Below are 24297 nucleotides of genomic sequence, written 5' to 3'. Positions count from 1 at the left end.
TAAGATATCTAAATATTCAAGTAGCAGTAATATTAATTATAATAATATAGCATTTATGAGGCGCCGATTATCTAGTTGCTTATTCAAGGGCGCTCTATATATTACTCCGGCTTAAGGTCCAGCTGCTTAAGGCGCTTGGTGCATTCAAGGAATAACTCTTGCTGGTATTGACCTGGGTCGAGTGCAGCACAATGTGGGTGAATTTCTTGCTGAAGGAAAACACGACATTGCTAGGAATCGATTCCACGTCCCTCTGATTTAAAGACGAGAGTCGTAACCACTAGACCACGACGTTCATTAAAACGCTTTGGGTTTTATTAAGGTCTATGAATAGGCATATTTTTTTATTATCAACACTTTTCTAGATATCTATTTCTATGAGATATCAAAGAATTGTGGTATCCATGTTGCAATTCTGAATAGTATGGAAAAAATATTTTTAGGTGCGATTGACTCGTATGTATGCGTCCAACACATCAAGAATCAAGATTCCTAAGTTCTAATTTATTATGCATTGACTCAGAATTGCCTTGACAACGCATGAAGTCATATTTGAAACATCGAGTTAGAACGATTTTTTCCGAGCCACGGATAGAGTCACTGGTTTTAAGTAAGCACAGTAAAATATGAAAATAAAGGTTAATTAATGGGCTAATCCTTGTCTCTGGAATACTTTCATTTGACAACTACTGGAAGTGGAATTGTCTACTGACTGTAGATACTGGCAGGGGAGAGGCAATTAAAAATTGCTATGAGCTCTTACAAATTTTCCTTTAATAAAACCCCCTTTTCCCCTTTTTAATCATACCAGTTCTGTTAAACTGCAGAAAATTCCTGTTTTATGAATTTACAGAATAATTCTGTTAGTGCTTTTTGCAAAATATTCTTTCCTTTTTCCCCTGTAAAATCAGGGTTTTTTAACAGTGTAGGGTGATGTAGGCTACAGACATCTCTTGATTTTGCTTCATTATCTCAAATTACTGAATGTATGCTTTAATTTATGACAGAATATCACAAAATGCAATCCGTTTCATATTTTGATAAATTCCCCGACGGATAATACACTATTAGACAATTTATCCTTGAAATAAAAAAAGCTCCTGCAGCAGTCTCGAGAACACCTGTAATCTTACAGGAAATTGGCATTCGGTGTATGGACCTTTAGAAATTTCCTTTAAGAAAACACCCTTTTCCGATTTTTAAACAGATTTGTTCTGTTAAATTGCAGAAAAATTCCTGTTTTATGAATTTACAGAATGATTCTTTTATTGCTTTGTGCAAAATCTTCTTTTTTTCTGTAAAATCAGGGTTTTTTTTGGAAAGTGTAGTTGTAACCATCCCATCAAGGACATGACAAGCAGAAACCTACAAAATCTTGATAAATAAGTATACTACGACTTCAAAAGTCGCCCCATCACTATTGTCTTGTCACAATTCCCTCACCGAATCGCTAATTTTAGACTCTTGTTCAATTAGTTGAACAAACTTTAGACATTCTCTATTATGGCAGAGGTTGGATTCCAGTTAAACATTGTCGTTATTCAATTCTGAAATGCCTCTGTTTTCTTGAAGAAGTGGTTTCCGATTTGGGGTGTTTTCCAAACCTTTAATCATTCGTTTTTGCGGGTCTGTAGATGATTTTGATCTTGTCGCCCAATCTCCGGACAGTGGTTATGGAGGTACGGGGATCGAATCCCACAGTCCGAACAGTGGTATGAATATACATTGGTCAAAACATCTACATTCGGCACTCTCTATCCAAGAATTAAATGGGAAAATCTTGTGGACACTACTCTCGTGGCGTTTGGGAAATGGCGACCGCACAAAGACTACTACCTCACGTGGACTATATCGGAGGTCCAGTGTTTTTATCTGACTTGATGAGGTGAAATTAATATAATACGTACATCATTGATCAATTACTGCAAATCCAGAATAGCTTATATTCTACGACTTCCACTTGGACATTCTATATACGGTAATATAAAGATAACAAACTGGCGCTTGATGAAGGCCTACTTATACACAAAATAGGGAAAGGAACTATCCAATTGATGACATGTATTATCATGCAGATATAAGTATTATTTTGTTATAATATAGGAACTTAGTATACAATCCCCTTCTCCCTAGAACAGTTAATTTTCACTGTAATACACCTTAATAAGTTGTTCTTTACTTTTGGGTCCATAATTTAGCAAACATCAAAGATTTCTGCTTGTATACGTTATACACTAATCCGTTTTGACTAGTCATTACTTAGAATAAGTCCTTATACAGTCTTATGATAATAAGAGCCTGTTAAGAATAGTCAAATCTCAAATCTCGTCTTTACCAATCAAGCATTAAAAAACTCAAACTTGTTTTTTTTAATGTTTTTTATTCTCTTCTTGCAAATTGAAAGTATAAAACAACTCCACATATTATGTTTTGGAATGGTAAGCATGAGACGTATTTACATAAATTATTGTTTTTTCTGAATTTTTATCAGATTGTTTTGAGATGTAAAGAATAAGGCGATTGCATCAAATATTCAATTTTTTGAAAGGGGGGTCCAAACTTAATAAGTTGACAACAAAAAAAAGGAAAAATGAAATGGTCTTCAACAAAAAATTAAGGTCGTTTCGTACAAAAAAAATATATTAGGGGGGTTGGAACCCTTGTGACCACCTCTCTGCGTACAGAATGGGTTTTAAAATAATTGAATGTTAATTTTAAAAAGTGAATTTTAATTCACTTTTAGTCCCTGCTTTCTTTTTTTTTTAATTGTTTATATACTGTAGTTAATAAGGTTATACGTATACCTACCCTTGTTATTCATAGAAGCCTATCTATTTTTTACCATTAATAATAAGATGATCAGTAATGTTTTCATGTTGAATTTGTATTACGCTGATATTTTTATGTCTTACCCTGTTCTTTGATATATGCGTATCTTTGTAATTACTATTTTATCATGTCTTTTATACACCAGTACCAAGATGCAAAACAGTAATTTTATCTCTGATCTTGTGAACCTGTTTAAATATGTGTGAATAAATAAAATAAATAAAAAAAAAGTTAAAGGGGGGTTTTGAACCCCTGCTGTACCACCCCCCCCCCTTCCTGCGTACGCCACTGTTTGGCAGTATACTTAAAGAAACAGAAAATAAACTAGAGCCAAGAGGGAGTATTAAAACAGTGTGTTATCTTCCAGACATTATTTCCATCATCAGAACCCGGGCATCAGAATCGCATTTACGTGGCCGCTGTTGGTGTTGTATAAAGCAGCCTTGGACGGAGGTCCAAGCAGTATTTAAATCCAGACATGCACATCAGATCTACCTATGTCAATACCAAATGGATGCTTAAAATCGATTTGTCTAACAGGCTTAAACACTTATCTTGCTGCTCGAATTCATTTCAACCTTATCATAGAAGAAGTTAGTTGTTCCGTCAGATTGCCTTGTTGAATTAAAAGTTTGTTCTTGTCTTATCAAATTAAAACTGTTTATTTCATTTTCATTTACCAAATTCAGTTTTCATCTTAACATTTTTATTCCTATTTGTTGAAGGGTATAACCATAAGTTAAGGAAAATGTCATTCCAGAGGTTAAAACATGAACAAATGCTTTGAAGAACAATCATAATTGCCGACCCCCCCCCCCCTTCCAAGAGTCACTGTCGCGCGTCTGTTTTTATCGAGGATTTTTATATGCAGAGTCTCATCTCAATTTTTCGAGCAAGAAAACAGTCTTGAGACAACTATGTAGATTACCTTGAAGTGCGCAGCCAAACCTTATTTCACTGTGCTGTTGTTTCCATTGCAACCGGAAGTATGTGTTTCTACACTATTTTTTTCTTCAAAGTAAGCCTCCTATTATCGTTTCTGAGCCATCGCATCTGACATAAATGAAGCAGTGCAATAATCACGGCTGAAAGAACCACATCTGCACTTGTGCAGAAACAATTATGTTGATCATCAATGACTGGAACCGTCAGACGTAATTATCAATACGCGAATGTATCTTGGTAAACCAAGTACACGCACTGACTAAATATCAGTCATCCGTTTCTTTATCCATTCCGGCCGAGGATCACGTTTCACATTTTTTAATAAACTAACATTCTTTTTCCATCCTTAGGAAATCTAAGGTAGATGTAAATGTTATATAAATATATACTCTTAATCTTTTTTATTTATACCAAGACTTATTTCCTACAATCCAGTCACTCCAATTTGTTACTCCCAACTCTCTTTCCCTCCCTCTCTCTTTCTCTATCTCATACACTTTTCTTGTTCTCCAAACAATTTCCTGAACCATGTTCGTACTAACCTTTACGGCAATTTTCAGAAAATATGCCACCAAACGTGCGTTGCAGATCCTTTAATGGCGTATTTTAGCAAACATTTGGCTAACGCTTTCTACAACGCACCAATTTCTTTAAAAAATCCAATTCAAATCACAATGGACAGATTAGTGGTCATTGTCGAAAGTTGGTGGACCGGGACAGCACATAACAATTTATTTTAATTTTTTCGTCCTGTCCGAAGACGATGTGCTATCCCGGTCCACCAATATGACCAACTTTCGGCAATGTCCTCTAATCTGTCAATTGTGATTTGACTTGCATTTTCAAAGGTATTGGTGCGTTGTGGATACATTCTCTTTATAAGTGTCTGCGAAGTGAGTGCTAAAATACGCTATTTTCATTCTATAGAGACATCCCATCGCTGATTTACATTCTCTTTATAAGTTATTTTTGATCCCCCAGGGAAAGAATCTTGTAACCAATAATAATATTCAAGTTCTTGTATAGCGCATAACACATTATGAATAGCGTCTCTATGCGCTTCCAAAGGACCTGGATATTATTACCATGGCTGTAGCTCAAGCAGCTTGTACGCGCTCGACATTTCAAGGAATAAATTCCTGCCAGGTACCCATTCACCTCACCTGGGTTGGGTGCAGCACAATGTGGATTGATTTCTTGCTGAAGAAAACTACGCCATGGCTGGGATTTGAACCCAACAAGTTGCCTCTGAATGGCTGAAATTAAGTTGCATTTTAAATTCCTGAGTTAGATTTATTTTAGCCATGTTCATGATAATGATATTGGACGCCTTTAAGCCATCCCTCTCCTTTGATATCTTATTCAGTTATATATTATTTTGAAATGAACAAGGGATCCCCCTGCTTCCTGATACGGATGACCGACCTTTCATTCTGTAACAACTTAAATAACGGTAAAGGGAGAGAAACCCAGATAACTTGAGATAATTGATAATATTGATGAAATTTTACCTCTGTATATGGTAGAATATCAATACTGTATACATTTTCTTTCTTCCTATGGCCTTGGCGCTTTAATGATTACCTAGGAAAACGGAATTCCGTTTAACTCAAGGACAATGATCATCCATTCAATTAAGCACTACTTTTACCAACCATTTCACATCTAATACCAATCTTCATTACTGAGTTATTACGCTTGGTATTTGGTTTGTGTTATCCAAGTGAAATTTAATCTGAAGAACAATACAACTGATTTTTCATTAAAATGCTATTTTATAATTTCCATTGAATGAAAGCGATATTTATTGCGCGATTATGGAGAGGACAAAGGCTGGGAGTTGGATTAAATCGAATCGTTCTATCGTTGATGACTGTCAGGTTTCAGTGAATGACATGGAAGCATATGGGGAGACGAGGTTTAATTTGAGAGATTAACATTTATGAGGATTTGTTGCCAAACCTGTAAGGCACCTGGATAGTGGGCCAGTGCATTAGGAATAGGCCTTTTGTGTCCACAGAATTATCCTTCATGCTGTGTCCTATATCATGTATATTGTGACATTTCTATGTTTTCATTATTCCATGTTTACATAGCAACAGATACCGATTTCTATATGGATACTTAAACTCCCATTCTAAACATTGCTAAAATGAACTTTCAAGACATTACAAATGGTTTGAATTTGATATTTACAGGCTATAGTTTGAATAAAGGGTGATTAATGATGAAGTAAAAGCACAGGGGCAAATTTGAGACTGCCGACCATGACATTTGCAAGGCTAGGAAGCTTACGGGTAGAATCTGGGCCAGGAGAGTTCACTATGGTGTTAAACAAAATATTTTGGAGATTGAGCTGCATATTTTTCAATACACCTATTTTGTTGTTTTGAATTGCATTCGTCATTAGTAACATCAATTTCCTGATGTTGTAAAGGATTAATCAAAGTTACTCACCATTTATGTATGGAACTTAATGTAAATGCTATTGTTCCTGTCTAAATTAGCCCCCGAAGACTAAGAGTTTGATCGACTCATGACGTTACTTGTCCGTTGATATGGTTCAAGTAAATACTGACTAAAACAAAGTGGTGGCAACATTCGACAGTTTTGTCACGGAGTATGGTCAAGATATCGATTTTGACTTCATGCTGTTCGGGTTCTGTTTTGTATATTACTGTTGTGACTTACATGGACATTAAACACTTAAACATGGGATGATGACGATGATTACGATGAAATATTCATCTCAGTAGGTCTTGTCTGATAGATGAAGACGGGTCGAAAAGATGTTCTAATCCCATGGTACTTGTCATTCTATCCTCATTCGTGAGTCAGTTTCCCAATTGATTTTTCCTCCACAATTCCATATTTTGGGGGTAATTCTACGGACAGGTGTAATCTCTTACTTTCCAAGTCTCCTGTGACTTGTGTCACGTGCCCAATACTCTTCAATCTTCTGATCCCAGGCCAGTCCTCAACACAAAGACGCGGTCGCCCTGGAGAAAGCTTGATCATACGCTGAGAAATAGCCAATTAATTAAGTAGACATGGTAGAAGAGTTTACAGGGTAAACATGGTAACTGCACTACATAAGAGAATGGTTTTACTATCGACGACGTGCAGAAGGCGCTAATCCTTTTTACATTTTAAGCCGTACCATTTTGACGCAAAGTGCGCTTATATAATATGAATCAACTATAAATAACTCAGGGTTGTATTGTTAGATATATCTGTGCCGCTTGTACACTGAATCTTGTAACTTCCAGGCATGTCTGCAATAGAAAGCGAAATGCGACCCTCTGAAAGTTCTTTATTTTCTGTCCGATTTAGTGACGTCGACCGAACATAATGCTTAATGTGTCTTGATACTATTCAAATTTTGTAACCACATAACATGTATCCGGTTTGCTACCATTTACCATTTCTATTAAAAGAATTTTTTTTAAAAAAAACATCGCTATGGGGAATTCTACTGGTTGCTCACCCGATTCACAACTGCTTTGGCGTTCATGGTTTAGGATACGTCATTCTGATTTATGCATTTTGAAATTTGCCAATCCGGAGTTTGTAAGCCTATCCGCAGCATACCTATGGTGTTTTCTTGTGTATGATAAGAGTCATTTTATTATTTTCACAGACATTTTATATCTTGCATCTTGCAAAAGAGATATTTAGGTGCTTTCTTTCATTTGCCTACAAGTAAATCACAAAGTGTTTGCAATTGTGCATCAATAATATCAACGTAAGACCAACTGATTCTTGGCCTTTTAGGGGTACAATCTCGTGCATATGGGTATGATGATGATGATGATGATGATGATAATGATGATAATAATTATCATTATAATAATACTAATGATAATAATAAGTCATATTTACTCAAGGGAACCACTTAATTAGCTGGTCTCCAGCGGCCATGTGTACATAAAATGCAATTATTACATTATCCATACTAATATGCCAAGCGCCTGGCTTAAATACAGAAGACCCATTTTCAAAACATTTGCAACCTGGGACCGAATCATTTTCATGAGGCGGGTTTTCTACTGCCAAGTCGCCATATGCCTAGACATTTCGAGGCAGTTTCAATATAACGACATTACCTATTTTATATTAACGATATCAACTTTTTTACTATCCATGCTAGAATGTTTTAATTAATCATGCAAAAGGTTTTCTAGAATTTTACAAAATAAATCACAAAAAGCAGAACCAAAACAAATAAAACATTCATTACGAGGATAACAAATTATTTGTTTACATATTCTGTATATAATTACATTTGTACATCTTGTCGTTTATTGAGGTTTTGAGTATATATTCTTGATATTTATTATAATACTTATTTTCATTTTACTATTTATGTTACTATTGTTTTATTGGGGACATGGCCTCATGAATGACCAACATCATTTGGTGATGATGAGACACCCTGTTGAAATATCAGTAATGAATAATAAATATTCCAATCAATACCGAACTTTTGAATACGGTTATGAATCAAACTCGCGCGTACCTCGACGTGGCTGTTATAAACCCCCATTAAACTCTACAACTCTAGCCTGTGTGAAGGCCACCCTAGGATTTCTCCATTTTTCAATGATATAAAAGTTAGTTACAAAGCTATCGTAAAAGTACTTTCCAAAGATCTAAATTAAATTTCTTCGCAATGAGTGGATCGTGTTGAAGTCGAAGCGACAAGGTAGAAACCACGACTTCGATACTTTGCCAGAGGGTCATTTTTCTCTTCAATAATCTGGAGGATACGAAGCTACTTACAATGTAATTTGCACTTCGGTAGGGTACAATTCCATCTCATTTCCCGGCTGGTATAAAAGACATGGAAAAACATCTTGGAGAAATGAAAGGATTCTCTCGTTCGGGCTACGGGGAATGCACCCCTCTTTTGCATCCTCATCTCGTCGAAAGGATGATGTTGATGAGGAGACCCCTCTCGACCAATGTGTAGCAAGTTTACTTTTGATGGCTTAATCCAATGAGGCAGTAAACGCTACGGTTGGCAGAGCAAATAATGAAAATTATAATATTTCAAACAGTAAAATGCATCGAGAAATAACGAGCCATTTAGAAGAACTAATTATGTTCAATATTTCAAAGTTTTCCTACAATCACTTTCATCATCACCATCATCATATTCTTCACCACAGTCACCACCACCGCCATCACTACAACCAATATGAAGTCCATAACGGCTGTTATTAGATTTCTTTATTTTTACTCAGCCTAGATCAGGGTCGGATACTTTCCTGTTCTAAAATAAAGTTGTTTGTGTTTTTATAATTATTTTAAAGCAATCATTGAAAAGGGTTCGTGGGACTTTAAGGGTGTGGGTTGGTTAATCCAACAGGGATAAAACAGAAGGATTTCCCTGCAATTTGGTAAACTCGTTTCAACTGTCTATTTCTTCAATATCATAGGATTAGTCAATCTCGGCCTGAATTCTTTTCTATTTTTAGTAATTAGCTGTCAGAAATTCGGACAAATGTGGTAATTAGGTATGACATAATAATCAGCGTGTAAGTAAATCCTGACACATGGAAAACAGAACTAATGGGGGCTGGTGGTAAATATCTAGTACTCTTTAAGATTCAAGATTGTTTTTATTGGTCCATGAATGCTAAGCATACAGGGAAATTTAGTTTCCAATGGCTTTAAACACATAACATATACACAAAAATGCAAAATAAAATATATCATAACAATCTAACTCTACATAAACAATACAACTTAGTGATAACTTTTCTACAATAGGTTGATAACCCTTAGAATTCATAAGTCGAAATTCATAAATTATAAGAAATAGGTGATAAGTCACAGATGTTGCAAAACAATTGACTAAAATATACCAACTAGACAGAAATATTATATAAATTTTCAAAATCTGTGACTGCGCAATATATTTCTTTTATTCCCTCGCAAAACAGAAAAACTTGGGTAATTAAACTCCCCGTGTATGTCAGTTTTCATAGAACAAAAAACTTTAAATCACAGACCAAGAGAAGGTGTCTGTTTTATGTGTAATTGATTAATATCGCTATTTTCATCGGTAAAAAGATCAAAGAGATTTACAAACTGTCAAATAGGGGAGGAAGAAATTTAAGAAATGGCACTTTTTGTTAATGGTTAACATAAATTCTAATTTTAGAAGGTAAAAACGAATGTATATATTAATCAGTTATTTGGGAAAAGGGGAATACTAAGGGATTCTCAGGCGTATAAAAGGTAAAATCTATTCCCTCTGTTTCTTTATCATCCCACCTTTCCCTCGGTATCGATCAATTAGTGAATCGGTAATATTCATCAAACTAAGTATTTATTGCTTTTCAATTCCCAGGCTTTGCATTACTTAAAATAGCAGATGTCTTTGGGTGCAGATCTACTTTATTTGATTTGATTTCCTCATCTCAAGCGAACAAGCCGATCATTTTAAGTATTGATTTCCCAATTCACTTACCGGATACACCACCGCCCCCTCATTCGGTGAGAATCATGCCGAAGACACCCATTTTTAGCTGTACTCGCTCTGAGGAACATGCTCTCCTTGTACTGAAACGCGAATTATCTCGCCGTGATCAGAGATCAAGAGGGGGATAAGATGCTCCCTCAAGGGTGCCGTGGAGGTACGAAGAGGGTGAGAGCATTGCTCCCGGTACTACTTAACCCCAACCATCTTTCGTTAACAACCGGAACGAATCACATAGTAATATCTGTATACAGAAAAGTAAAGTGAGACGCACCCGGTTAATATCTCCAACCATTTCTTATTTTCTCTCCTTTTTCCTTGTTTCAATCAACTATCAATTTGCTCCCAATTTTTTATTCTACGAGTGCTAACTTTTGTTTAGCTTTCCTATATGCCGGGGATTTTCTTGAGTAGAAAGATAGGAGTAGTTTCAATCGCAAGTGACCCACATTTCCAAGGCTTATCCCCCAAATAATTCTACATTTCCAACGCTTTAAGAGGCATTGTCTCAAAGCACTGTCCATTAACTTGATATCAAAGAGGTGGGAGACGGGTGTCTTGCACTGATCGGTGAGGGGAACTGAATCTTCTATCAAAAGACAGTGCAAGGGCTAGGTGTTTATTAGTACACAACACTATTCAACGTCTAATGCAGTTGGTTTTCTGAGCATATGTCTTCCGAGCTATAATTATATGTGGTACGATCTGTTTTTGACCAGCTGATATGTCTCCAACAATGTTCGGAGGTTAATGGAGTGATTAAGTCGTCTAACAGATTCCTATTTAATAAGAGTGGGCGGGGGCGTAATAGCATCATTTGCAGGTGATGCGGTAGACCTAAATATGAATCCGATTCAAATGAATGAAGCGATCGGGACCCCTTATATCTAGATTAAATCGACCTATAATCGATTTCATTTTCCTATGAATGGGTTAATTGATAGGCTGATTGAGTAGAATCAAGCTAGCAAATAATATTAAAGGCTAAAGCCCACGGAGTATTGTTTAATATGGAGAAGAGAAATGGGGTTAGTAAACAAGAAAGGATTAATTTTAGATGTACTGATAAACACGTTACCATGAACAATATAAGGAAACCTATATTTCTTTAATATGAAAGTGCTATAAATCATAAATGATTTGGTGCAATATTCATGTGGTTTGTGCCCACGCCGTGATGAAGGGAAGTCGTTTGTAATGGCGCGAAATCTGAATGGAATGGTTAAACATGTTGAGCCAAACGCATTGCCCATAATGTTTAAAGAGATGCATAAAATCAATAGACTTTTTTTTTTAAACTAGTGCACACCTAGTTACCAATAATGCAAATAGCATTTCCATTTATTTGAAAGCAGGATAAAAGAGCATTGTAGATTAAATGCCTTGCTCACGGGCATAGGAGCCGCGGCCGGGGATCGAACTCCGGACTTTCCATGTATAACCAGGCGCCTTAGACCACTCGGCCACGGCATCTCTAATAGAAAAACACACCCGCACACACGCCCCATGAACACCCGCCCATCCACACACACTCGCATTCCAACTCCTCTCTCTCCTCTCACTCTTACGAACTTCGGTCTTTCGTGTGTCTCATCAGACCACTTTTTTTTTCATATTGTTTTATTCTCATTCCATGAACAAAAATATATAACATTTCAAATTAACATTTCAAAACACATAATATTTTACATTTCATATTTGGACATTTTTCACTAACTTAATACCAGCATAAATCATATATAACTTAAAGGAGAAACAATGAAATCAGTTATAAAAATGTTTGAAACACCACTCCTCCCCCCCCCCCCCCCCCCCCCAATCAAAAAGTCTTCCCTTGCACATTTGTGGAGGGCTATTTATACATGGAATACAAAGAAAGAACAAAACAAAGTAGACCCAAATCCAAAACAAACCAATTAACAAATAGATATACTGACACTAGGATCCCCTTAAAAAAAATACATATAATATGCCTAACACTTTTCTTTTCATGTAACAAATATTCAACAATGATTTAAAACTATATGAGATTACTTGGCTTGCACTCATCAAAAACAAAGCAAATCAAAAAAGAAATCGACAAGTAAAAAAAAAAAAAAAAAAAAAAAAACATCCCAAAGAATCACCCATCCCAAAGGAAAACTTCACTCGGCTACTCCACTCGGCTACTCCACTTCCATACACACACACACGCACACACCCACCCTCACACACACGCACGCTCATCCCCACACCCTAACTCTTGCACGCACACACCCATGACCACCATCGACACTCACTCGCAATCGCACACAATGTAAATGAAGAAACAATATAATGTGATGTTATAGGAGCAAACTTGCATCGTGGTTAAGGTCCACTACAAAAAGTTCCTAACTACAATGATTTTTTTCGAAGCCTATCTGTGAAGTTAAGGTTTTAAAGTTTAATATAAAAAAATCCATTCTGTATAAACATCACTATTTTTGAACAGTAAACGGCAAAACCGCCTAGCGCGTGCATGTGATGGAGTTTAATGGAATTATTGTGGGTGGATTCGCTCCAGTACAAGTTTATATTTGACTAAACATAAAAACAATAAAATGTGTTTTTTTATCCAATACAAGCAAATGAAAGATTTTGACTCCTTCAAAGCAATGCTAGAATAGGGTCATGCAAATCCTCATGGCTTCTTGCATGTAAGCCTATATGCAGTTCTGCATTTCATTTTCATCGTTGTTTGGGTAGTTTATACTTTCTAACTTCCACTTTCTCGCCTATCAATTACTATTACTATATCTCTATCAACTTTCTCTCAGTCCTTTCTAGGACTGGACCTTAGAAATTGATACCCAAACCATTTCCGCGATTGTTTTTTTTTTTATTTCTTATTATCTTTTCAAATGGTAATCTTTAAATCATGTCTTTATTTATCATTAATCGAAAAAATGAAAAATAGATACACCATTGTCTAATTTATTTTGTATGTTTACATTGGATAACAGTGATATTGTATGTGTGCGTTCGTGTTTACTGTAGACTGTCTTCCAAATGTTATGAATGACTTCTAAGATTTACTTCATAAGTATGAAAATGAATATGCCATTCACTTTATAAAACCAAAAATATTTCTGGATTTTTACAATGGGTTATCTTACCTTTGACTCGGGATTCAGAAAGGTGTAATAACCTGGTATTCTCAGCGTTTTTTACAGCTTAAGGCTATCCAACTACCATAATCTAATTGACACTGGGTCATTTCTAATAGATGGTATTTACCGACTTCAGCGGGAAGGCTGATATAAAGATCGCTTCTGATTCTTAAATTGTCGACAATTCCCGTAAATTTGACCTTCCCAATTAGACCCTGACAGATTTGAAGTCCAACGCATTCGTCTTCCATCTTTGCTTTAGGCACGCCGCTGAGTTTTGCTTCATGTGATGCAAGCTGTTATGTAGATTGATTCGTAATTGCTTATGAGGGACTTTTGCCTGTTTCTTTTTTTTCCGGCTAGTAATACACTGTCAAAGGATTTACCTTTGTATGATTTCAACTTCATAGTCGGGTCTTTTATTTAAAAATTCAACTTGAGAAAATACTACGTCATCCTATGCATGTAAGTTAAACTCGTTCATGAGTTTCGATGGCACTCTCAAAACTCCTATAATTATTTTTGCATTTCCTTCAGCATTCTCAGTCAAAGGCATTGACAATAAATATATCAATAAAGTTGATTATAAGGAAATGAAGATACAAATAGCAATAATGATGAAATTTAATTGAAAAAATTGTAATTACAATGATGAATATAACAAAATATTGATGATAATGACAAAAAGCACGTGAATAATATGGATGGCGATAATATCATTAATAATGACTGCCATCTTGACTATTCTTCGATTTTAAGAATAAGAATTAACATTTCCGTACATCGGTCTTTAACAATATTGTTTGCTTTGCTTCATCAGTCAAGCTATATAAGCATTTCATCTGTCATTCGTATAACAATCCCTGAGACAATTCCCGTGGAGAGGTTTGAATGAATAAAGAGGTATTGTTTCAATCGTCTCAGCATGACCATTGTAATACGTCGTTCACACCAAGTACCAACTACAACCACCCAGGATAGACCAGACATTGGTTGAATAACATATACAAACCATGTGGATAACAGTTTTGTGTGAATTGGTCTTACACCCATGGCAACAAGTCAAACTTAGCGTGCAAGCTGACACACCCCAATAACTCCAATTTGTATCAAGGACAACAGAAGAGTTTACACCTGCTTATTCAAGGAACTTGACCTTTGACATTTTATATTAACAAAGGTTCAGGGTCCATGATAAACTTTCGACAAGGACGAAGTTTTCTTAGTCCCTTATTTTGCTTTTTTTTCTTACCGACCGAGGAGAAACTGGATCAGAAATGTTTTGTGTCTCAAACCTTTCATCTCTCTACAAAACTGTTTTTCTCCTTTTGCAACTTACATCTATTAGTCATGTTTTAGTATTGTTCTTGATTGAATGAAATATGGACAATGCGTTAATAGAGCAATTCGAAATAGAACAGCAAATAGGAAAAAAAATAAACAAGAAATTAATCAAGCAAATTAAGAAACAAAATTATAACTACACAATCATATTAATACAACTTATGATCTATGAACATGCCATGACATTTATAGGTCATGAGGCGATTTGAATCAAGCAAATGTCATCGAATAATCTGGCGATTACAGGTTATTGCCATTTGTCAATTAAAATGTGAGTATCCTTCTGTTTAGCCTATTTATATCAATTGAAAAAATAAATGATGTGTGATTGATGCACTTCAATTGCACGTCTATCATTCGAAATCCATGATATTTTGGAACGAGGAAGAGATTAGTTCTTTTTTTACAACTTATTTTGTGTTTCCATTCATAATACCTATCAGACCTTGGTCGGATCCTGGTCCTTGAATACGGATAAATGATAGGACATATGACATATTTCTCATTATATTCTTCAAGCCACAACTATTACTATTCTTTTTTTTTTAATTGGATAAGAAGGTAAGGTACTTGGTATTTAATCGTTCGTTTAATTAAGCGATGCATGATTTTTTGAAGTATGCATTGTTTTGTATTTTGTTCGGTTAATTAGATGATACCTACATTTTTAAAGTATGCATTGTTTTTTTTTGTGGTAAAATGGAAAAAAAAAATTCAGAGACTTATGCCATGGTCACATTTGTTCTACGGCGGCCGTACGGCGAGTCGAAAACAGCCGTTTTAACATTTTTTGTCCAACTACATATAGGTGGTTTGAATCAAAATTGATAAAACGGCTGTTTTCGACTCGCCGTACGGCCGCCGTAGAACAAATGTGACCATGGTATAAGTTTAGTTGTGAGTCTTGTACAATATCTACTGGAACTCAGACAAAACATTGTAATATTACATAAGATAATCGGATCCCCCAGGTTCCGAAGCTTTTCTAACTTTTTCTAATTTTTCTTAAGTTAATTTTCATAAAAATGAATTGAAACGGTTAGTTTGACGGAAACACACAATTTATGTCGAAAATTACTTGATTTTATTGGTAATGAATGGAATTATGTCATTATTAAAACATCAGTGTGGATTAACGCTTTGCCAAAAGACACCAGACCGTGGTAAGATTCGAACACACGAACCTCTGTTTACAAGGCGGGAGTCATAACCACTACACCATTACACCATCATATGAGGGTATAAGTTCCTTATCTGCAAATTACAGTGTCCTGATTCATATCATAGTTGAAATTAGTGACGTAAATAAACCCTTAAATTTCATAGGAAACCACCCCGTTTGGGTATTTTGTAATATTTAAAAAGTATCAAGACGATATTGTCTAGCTCCACTTCCTCTTTCCGTTAAATACGTTTTTGAACAAAACATGATACTGTTAATCTCAGATGAGAGGCGATTCATTTCCCCTTATTTCTCTCATTTTCTTTCATAAAATGAAAACTGGAAAAAATAATTTACTAATTTTTTCCCCGGGCTAGTGCGTTAAACGTACCCAATTTGAGATGAACTTCACAGTCAGGAGGCTCGGACGTTGCATTTCCGTCTTTCATTCTTTCCCGTTCCTCATTTCATTCCGCTATGGGATTCTATCTGAAATAAGATCGACGCTCCAGGGCCTGTTTAGTTGGAAACAATTAGATGTTCCATCCATCATTTTCTACATTTCCTCTAAAATCTCATTATTGATATATCTGCTGGTTTACGTCAACGACTTTTTAACCTGTTTAATTCTATAGTCTTTAAAGGGATTTATCTTTCTCATAAAATGTAGGTTGTACAGGATGTAGATAAGAATACGTGTCGACGACGTTTCATGGTTGTCGCTCCATCTTTCATAAGTTACGTAGAGGCCAAGAATTAAGAGGAAAGCCGGAAGACATTACAATCTCACGATTTTATCACTCTAGATCTGGTTTTATTGATGCTTTCATTCTTTGATCTTTCTCCGGTTTAACAAATCGAGTTGTCAATTTATCGTTTGACTTAATTTTACCATTTCGTTACAATTCAACTCATTTCTTGAATTAACCTGGTCTTTGAAAAGGAATGAGAACATCATTTTACAGAATATTGATCCCTTTTCATGTCATTATCCCACAAAGGGAACAGTCATAAAAAAGAACGTTGACTTCTGTGTTATGTCAATAAATATATGGAAATGAAGTTAGCAGGCCATGTCACGTGAGTGCTTTAAAAATTGTGTATAGTGGAATCTGGTATCCTTATGTCAGTGGCGTTGCTTTGCTCTGGAGCTAACGTGCAATTATTACATGTAAACTCAATTAGAGCGGCCTTGTGTGCGCAGTTATCAGTGGTACTCTGATTGCTTTAATGAAGGGTAAATTTGACGAGTATATGAGAGTTAACCTTTTGTTAATTATGTACTTTGAACAGAGCGATTATGTCAAAGTAATGAAGCGCATTGAGTTGTAATTTGACAATTCTGATGTCGAGGAGAAGTTTTATTTCTCTTTCCGGGCATGCTGTCGCCACATACACATTGATCGTGTATGATCATACAGTAGCCTGGATGAAGATTCTGATGTTGGAGTGGAGGTCATTGTACGCCCTAAATAAAGAAAGCACGTGTATCAGATTTTGAGATCCAAGACCCCGTTGCATAAAAGTCACTATTATGATAACTTTGCCATCCAATGGTAACTTTCATGGAATCCTTGATTTTGATTGGCTGATGAGCACCCTTACCACGGTAGTTACCATAAGATAATAGTAACTTTTGTGCAACGGAGTCCTGAAATCTTGAAGTATCTCCTATATTTCGATGTTTTACGATTTTATATCTTATTTCATGTCATGGCAAGGCCCTGAATTGATTACCAAGAATTTATAACAAGTTATATATAGGACATTAGGTCGAGGAATCCACCCCCCCCCCCAGTGCCCACGTCATCACACTTACATCACCACTTAAATACGATGGAAGAATCATTTGATTCGACATTTTAATATTGGGGGCTCATGAACATATGATGTGCTAAAAATAGAAGAGTCACGTGGTAAAGAGAAGGAGAATGGTTAAGGATGTTACGATGTCAAGGGAAGGTTTTACCTATTATTATTATTTCGCCTTGTAACGATGTTCAAGAGATTTCTGTTTCTGTTTCTGTTTCTTCTATAATATATAGAATTTAGTTTAATCATCATTATCGTAATGTCGATATCAATGGCCATAATCATAAAAGGAAATGAAATTGTATGTTACATAAAAGATCATGTATATTTTTCGATTAAAATCAGCAGCCCAGCCAAAAGCAGTCACCATTAACAACATTACACAAATGTCTACACCAGGTGATTCATTCACTTTTACATCTTTCCTAGCTTAGTACTTCTCTAACATGTCTGCTGGGAATACCAAAGTCATGTAAAACTCATTGAGGACATGGCGCTAATACCAGCTCGAAGCTTCGACACGGTTCGTCATTTGGGAAATAAATTGTACAAACTCACTTTATTGGAGTAGAAAGGAGTGAAAGTGTTCAATTTAATCACATCGGACAAAATAGTTACACCCTCCGGGGTCTGTCGGGAGAAGAGTGCGTTCGGCCGCGATATAATCTCGCTTTCGCCTTGTTAAACATGTTAAAGGCAAGATACAATGTACAAGGAAGTCGTGAGTTCTTCGGTAAAATTCTGATGATACCAATTTAATGAATAAATTTATGCAATTATCCTTGATCTGACTGATCTTCAAATCGGTATTTTAATATTTGTGATAATTGTCAGCACTCCATGTAGTATTACGTATATTTTTTTGAACTCTCTTAATTTTCATTAGGATTCGTATCCGTATAATTGCGAAAATATAAATGTGTGTATGAAGACGCTCATTATAACAGCCAAACCCTCATACACATACCCATTACCACGATTACACGAATGTTCAATACACTTTTTTTAACAAGTGCACACCTAGTTACCAATAATGCATAATATTATGGCATTTTCATTTATTTGAAAGCAGGATAAAAGAGTATTGTAGATTAAATGCCTTGCTCACGGGCATAGGTGCCGCGGCCGGGGATCGAACCCCGGACTTTCCATTTATAGACAGGCGCCTTAGACCACTCGGCCACGGAACGTTAAGATACACGTATCTTAGATAGATAGATAGATAAATGGTTTATTTGATAAAACTCATACATCATGGCGGCCAAGCCGAATTGTGATGCATTTACATATAAATTAAAAAATAAATCAATACATCAAAAATTGAATACATATCATTGAAATGAATAATAATGAACGCAAGTATTGTTGAATATAAATACCTAATAGTATGATTAAAATGCAAATTCATTAATAATTGCAAAGGTAACTATAATCGTTGATGCATCAATAATTGGAATTGGATAATTGTGAACTAGAAGAAATTGAATTGAAACTGATTTAAACAGGAGGTTAATTGATAAATATAATATAAACATTGATTTTGAAAAGTAGTTAATTGAATGTATAGAACAAAATGTGAAATGGCGACAATAATGAAATAATATTAACTAGGAATGATTTGAATGAGAAGTTGAGAAACTATTGCAAATTTGTCAATAACTGCGATTAGCTACTAAATAATGCATCGATCAGTTTGTGAATTGAGCTGTTTAAGATTGAGATAATTATTAAGTAGATATAGTACAAGAATGAGATTGCAATTAATATAATCTTAATTGTTAAGGCATTCGATTGATTGAAGTTACTTTATCATAATGGAAATTCATTTTTAATTTCAAAACTTATATTAGAGCCAAATTACAAAATGCAAATTAATTGAATGTTTATGTACAATATATATACAGATAATTAATACATTGAGTAGATATATAATACAATATAAATGAGATTGCATTTTTTTTAAATTTCAATTGTTAAGACATTCGATTTATTTATTTATGTTATTTGATCATAATTTAAATTCATTTTCAATTCCATAACTTGACCAAATCACCGGATGCAAATCAAATGAATGTCATATGTATAATATTTTACAGGTACTTAAATATACAATATACAATATGTACATCAAATATACAATATATATATATATATATATATATATACATCAAATATACAATATATACATCAAAATAACGCACAAGCACGCACCCACACTCACACAAACACACTCATCCCCTATACACCCTTACATGTCATAAGCACAGGATTGCACCCCACACGTGCACCACTCATCACACACACGCACCCACCCGCACACAAACACACACGCACTCATCCCCATGATACACCCTTACATGTGATAAGCACAGGATAACACACATACACCACTTTCACATGCACACCCTCACTCTCACAGAAATACACTGCACTTTCATGCGCGCACACACATACACACCTCAATCCTCAAATGTCAAACCCTGTGTACCCCCCCCAAAAAAAAAAATGTCCTAAGCGATATAAAGGGTACGTGATTGATCCCCCTTCTCCCCCTCATATCATTCGCTTGTTACATATATTTCATGATGTACTCCCTTTTCACCGTATTAACAAAACATCTGACCCCATTGCCATTCCAAGAGCCATTTTGATTCCCAGGGACCTCAAAGTTCTTGGTGACGACCGCAGCGACCGACCGGGAAAGTATTGACCCAACAGATACAAAGAGGGTGTGTGTGTTGGTAATTATTATACTGCCGATGCCCGCAAGGAAATCAGTAATGGAGCCGGTGAAAGAAGATGAAAAATATACTTGAAACATGTTGATGAAAAGTAACGACAGATATCAACTATATATTACTCGGTTGATATCGAAAAACAGTTTAAGATAATGTTGTTTGCCTACAAGCATAACATTCCTTCTTCAAACAGTCGGGTAAATACTTTTCACATACCCTGGGCTTACCCGAAACCATAGTCCATGCAGAAACCTAGCATTCAAACATGTAATTGTAACATGTCATGTCACAAATTTGTACCACTTCGTTCATGTCGTGAAATGTTACCTAAACCGAATTCAACAATTAAACAGCGGAACATGCATTTCTTTACATATAAGTAAATCTATATGGAAGTATGCTTGAATAAATATAGTAGTTCTTTTTCAACAATTTATCACATTCCTACATGATTCCCACTGTATTTGCCAACGAGATAGATATCATTGAAAGAAGTTGAGCTATCTTAATCATCACCCCCTTATAGCCATTGCTATATGTTCTTAGTAAGGCAGTTAATCAATTTTCCAGAGTCTATCTCATGAATTCAAATACTATTTCTCCTGTAGACACTATGTCGCATCTTTCTTGTCGCCTATCAACGCTCGACGCGTCTATCCGTGCTTCGACGAACCCGCCTTTAAAGCAAACTTCTCAATCAGTATCATCCACCCCGTCGGTTACAGCGCCTTCTCTAACATGGACGTCATTAATCGACAGACAAATCCGACGACCACGGGTGATGGTGAGGCTTGGGAAACGACTTCGTTCAGGACCACGCCAGTGATGTCGACTTACCTAGTTGCTTTCCTTGTGTGCAAATTCCAAAGCAAAGTGCAAATTGTCAGGGAAGGAGTTGAGGTAGGTATATATCATAAAGTTTTGGAGCGGAAAGGGAGATTGATACCAAGATACATTACTCCAGAAATGGGTCGTTGCATGGTGATTTAAATAAAAAGACCTGAAAATGAATAATCACAATAAGGTTATCAGATTTCTCTTTTTTGTTAAATACATTATTTATTAGTCATTTATGCATGTTTGTTTTCAATTTCGCATGAATTTCCCTTTCCATGAAGCCTAAGTTCTGAAAAAGATTGGTAAATGTAAATTCGTCTGAATTACAGGGGTCCAAAATCGTCTTAAAGAGTTACCATTGTTCCTCGGAAAATGCATTAATTGTGCTATCTACCGTAGGTGTGTTTCTTAATGTAATTGTCAGAAAGAATCCTCCTGAACTGCTACCCCCTCTTTTTCCAAACAGTTTATTTCTCCAAAATAAATTGATAAAGACGTTTTATCATTATTCTCAACATTGTTCTCCCAGTTTTATAAATTTTATTATTGTATTGATTTGTCATTTTATGATATTTTCATGCTGACTTGATGACATGTATTATTTGGTACAAATGTGAGTCAACTTCATTTTGAGATTGATTTCCGATTTTTCTTTTTTTTTCTCGTAGTTTCGAGTTTTGGCAAGAGACGATGTAATTGACCAGGCAAACTTCGCGCTCGATATTGGGGTCAGGCTTTTCAACTTTCTGGAAGATTACAGTGGTTTTGATTACCCATTGCCCAAATTAGGTATGTACTATTTATAATCGAATAAATTGTGTAGAATCATCCAATTACAATAGAATCGAAGATTTGTTCTGGTCATATAAGATATCTCGGGAAGCATACATATATTTTAATATATTTTGATTCGATGTCAATACATTCCCTTGGATATTCAATAGCTTGCACTATCTCACATTAGATTGGTGGATAGTCTGATTTTCAAGTCGCCAAAGCATTGAATAATATTTAATTGTAAACTGATTTACCGATTTGTCGTTTTCAATTGATAAACAATATTTTCTAAATGCGTCTTGATAAGATTGCTTAACCTTAAAATAAAAGGTAAACTATATATTTTCTTGTCTTATAATGATAAACGCCGCATTACAGAATCGTTTTTTTTTTATTATTATTTGTTTAATAATGTAGTTGTTTTTTATCCATTTATGGGGGAAAGAATGACCATTAGATTCAAGCAAAATATTCCTCTGGTCCTTGAATATTTAAAATTCACCTCGTGATATTGCATGTATCCCACTCCTCACGAAATCACGATTCTAATGAATCAGTAACAACTTTTCCGTACTGTGTTTCCCTAACATGTCTAATGCATCATATTACTCTTTCTCCTGTAACACAAATAATTCGAGACAATTTCTATATTTAAAAAGGTTGAAATGAGTATTTGCCATGCTGGTTGTCATTTTGTAATGGAATTTCATCTTAAAATAACCACTGTGGCAACTATTATGTTCTTGGAGTGAAAGGTAAAATACGTTATACATGCTAAATGTAGCGATAAATTGTGCTTTCGTGTATATTTTAGTTTCTTCCTTTAGTTTGAATTGTGCTTTCCTGTATATTTTAGTTTCTTCCTTTAGTTTGAATTGTGCTTTCGTGTATATTTTAGTTTCTTCCTTTAGTTGGCAGTACGTTTTTCTGTTCAAGAAATTGATTATGATAAATAATAATAATCATTAATAAACTGATAACCCATTTGTATTGCAGTTTTTGCATTTATCATTCATAATGATTATTTTAACGTGATCCTGAATTAGATGCATAGTGTGTCCTGAAAGATGTTGCTACTATTGAGGAATTATCAAGAATAACAATGCTCTCTACTTTTCTTCTCTTCACTTTGAAATACGTCTATATTGACATTTTCACTCGAAAAGTTTTCCTTTAGCTTAGGTTTCAGGAGTGGAAGTATTTTAATTCATATAATACAGCGCGTCCCCCAAAAAATGTCCCTCTGATTGAATGCTAAATTAATTCTAGAATAAAGAATTACTCCCGATTTAATACCTTTATTATGAAAGCCCATATCATAAGGTAACTTATGTGAAAATTTCATTGGTCGTGCATCAGTGGTTTCGAATAGAGAGTCTATTATGTAACAACAGTGCATATTTGCCCATTCCAAGTTTGCAGTGCTGCATTTTCTTCAATGTTTTGAACCAACTGTACTTATTACGGTGCCTTTTAATTCACATATCAATCAGAATTCTTTTTTTTTTCATGTTTGCACTTTAATCTTTAATGGCATTTAAGAAATCTGTTGAGAGAAAGAAATCTGAAAATTTACTTTAAGCCGTGCAAGTTCAGAACTTAATCAGATTACATGATAATGTTACCACCTAATTCAATAGAATGATTGTACATTTTGGATTCATCAATAACTTTTATTGAAGAGATTTTGAATAGTCAAACAAATAAAGAATTTGAAAAATGGACAGTTGTAGAGATTAATTAAATATTTGAATTTAGAAATTAGAATAAGAATAAAATGAACCAGGTTTTATCCATTCCTTATCTTCTTTTGTAATGAACTTGCTGGATGGAAGATTTAGACAGCTTTTAGATAGATTTTAACATAGTAACATTGACTTTTGACTGATTCCAGTATGGTCGGCCGACAACTTACTGCCCGTCAAAGGGCATTCCTCGTTTTAAAGTATGAGCAAACACACAGCCTTGTTGCCACACAACGTGCTTTTCAAAGGCAATTCCCAGATCAGCCTCTGCCTTGTACCAAGACCATTAGGAGAAATTACATCAAGTATCAAGAGTTTGGTACCAGCGAGAACAGAAACAAAGGAAGATCTGGTAGACGGCGTTCAGGACGAAGTTTGCACAACATCAGACAGGTCAGGCAAGCTCTTGAGGCGAATCCCACTCTAAGTGCTCGTCGTAACCCCCTGAACTTGACGAAATCAACTTTCAACAGGATTACCAAGCTTGATT

General features: G+C 35.2%; 1 protein-coding gene across 1 annotated transcript in view; it reads left to right on the top strand.

Annotated features, from left to right (window-relative positions):
* The window catches only part of LOC121412487 (aminopeptidase N-like), a 32087-nt gene that overhangs the window by 2519 nt on the left and 5271 nt on the right, over nucleotides 1–24297 (top strand). Inside the window, exons 2-3 of the mRNA XM_041605301.1 lie at nucleotides 21057–21348; nucleotides 21954–22074. Of these exons, the coding sequence (XP_041461235.1) occupies nucleotides 21057–21348; nucleotides 21954–22074 (413 nt within the window). The remainder of the gene's footprint in view (nucleotides 1–21056; nucleotides 21349–21953; nucleotides 22075–24297) is intronic.

Source organism: Lytechinus variegatus, chromosome 4 (assembly GCF_018143015.1).
Source record: "Lytechinus variegatus isolate NC3 chromosome 4, Lvar_3.0, whole genome shotgun sequence".
NCBI lineage: Eukaryota > Metazoa > Echinodermata > Echinoidea > Temnopleuroida > Toxopneustidae > Lytechinus > Lytechinus variegatus.
This window is presented reverse-complemented; position numbering and strand designations above follow the sequence as displayed.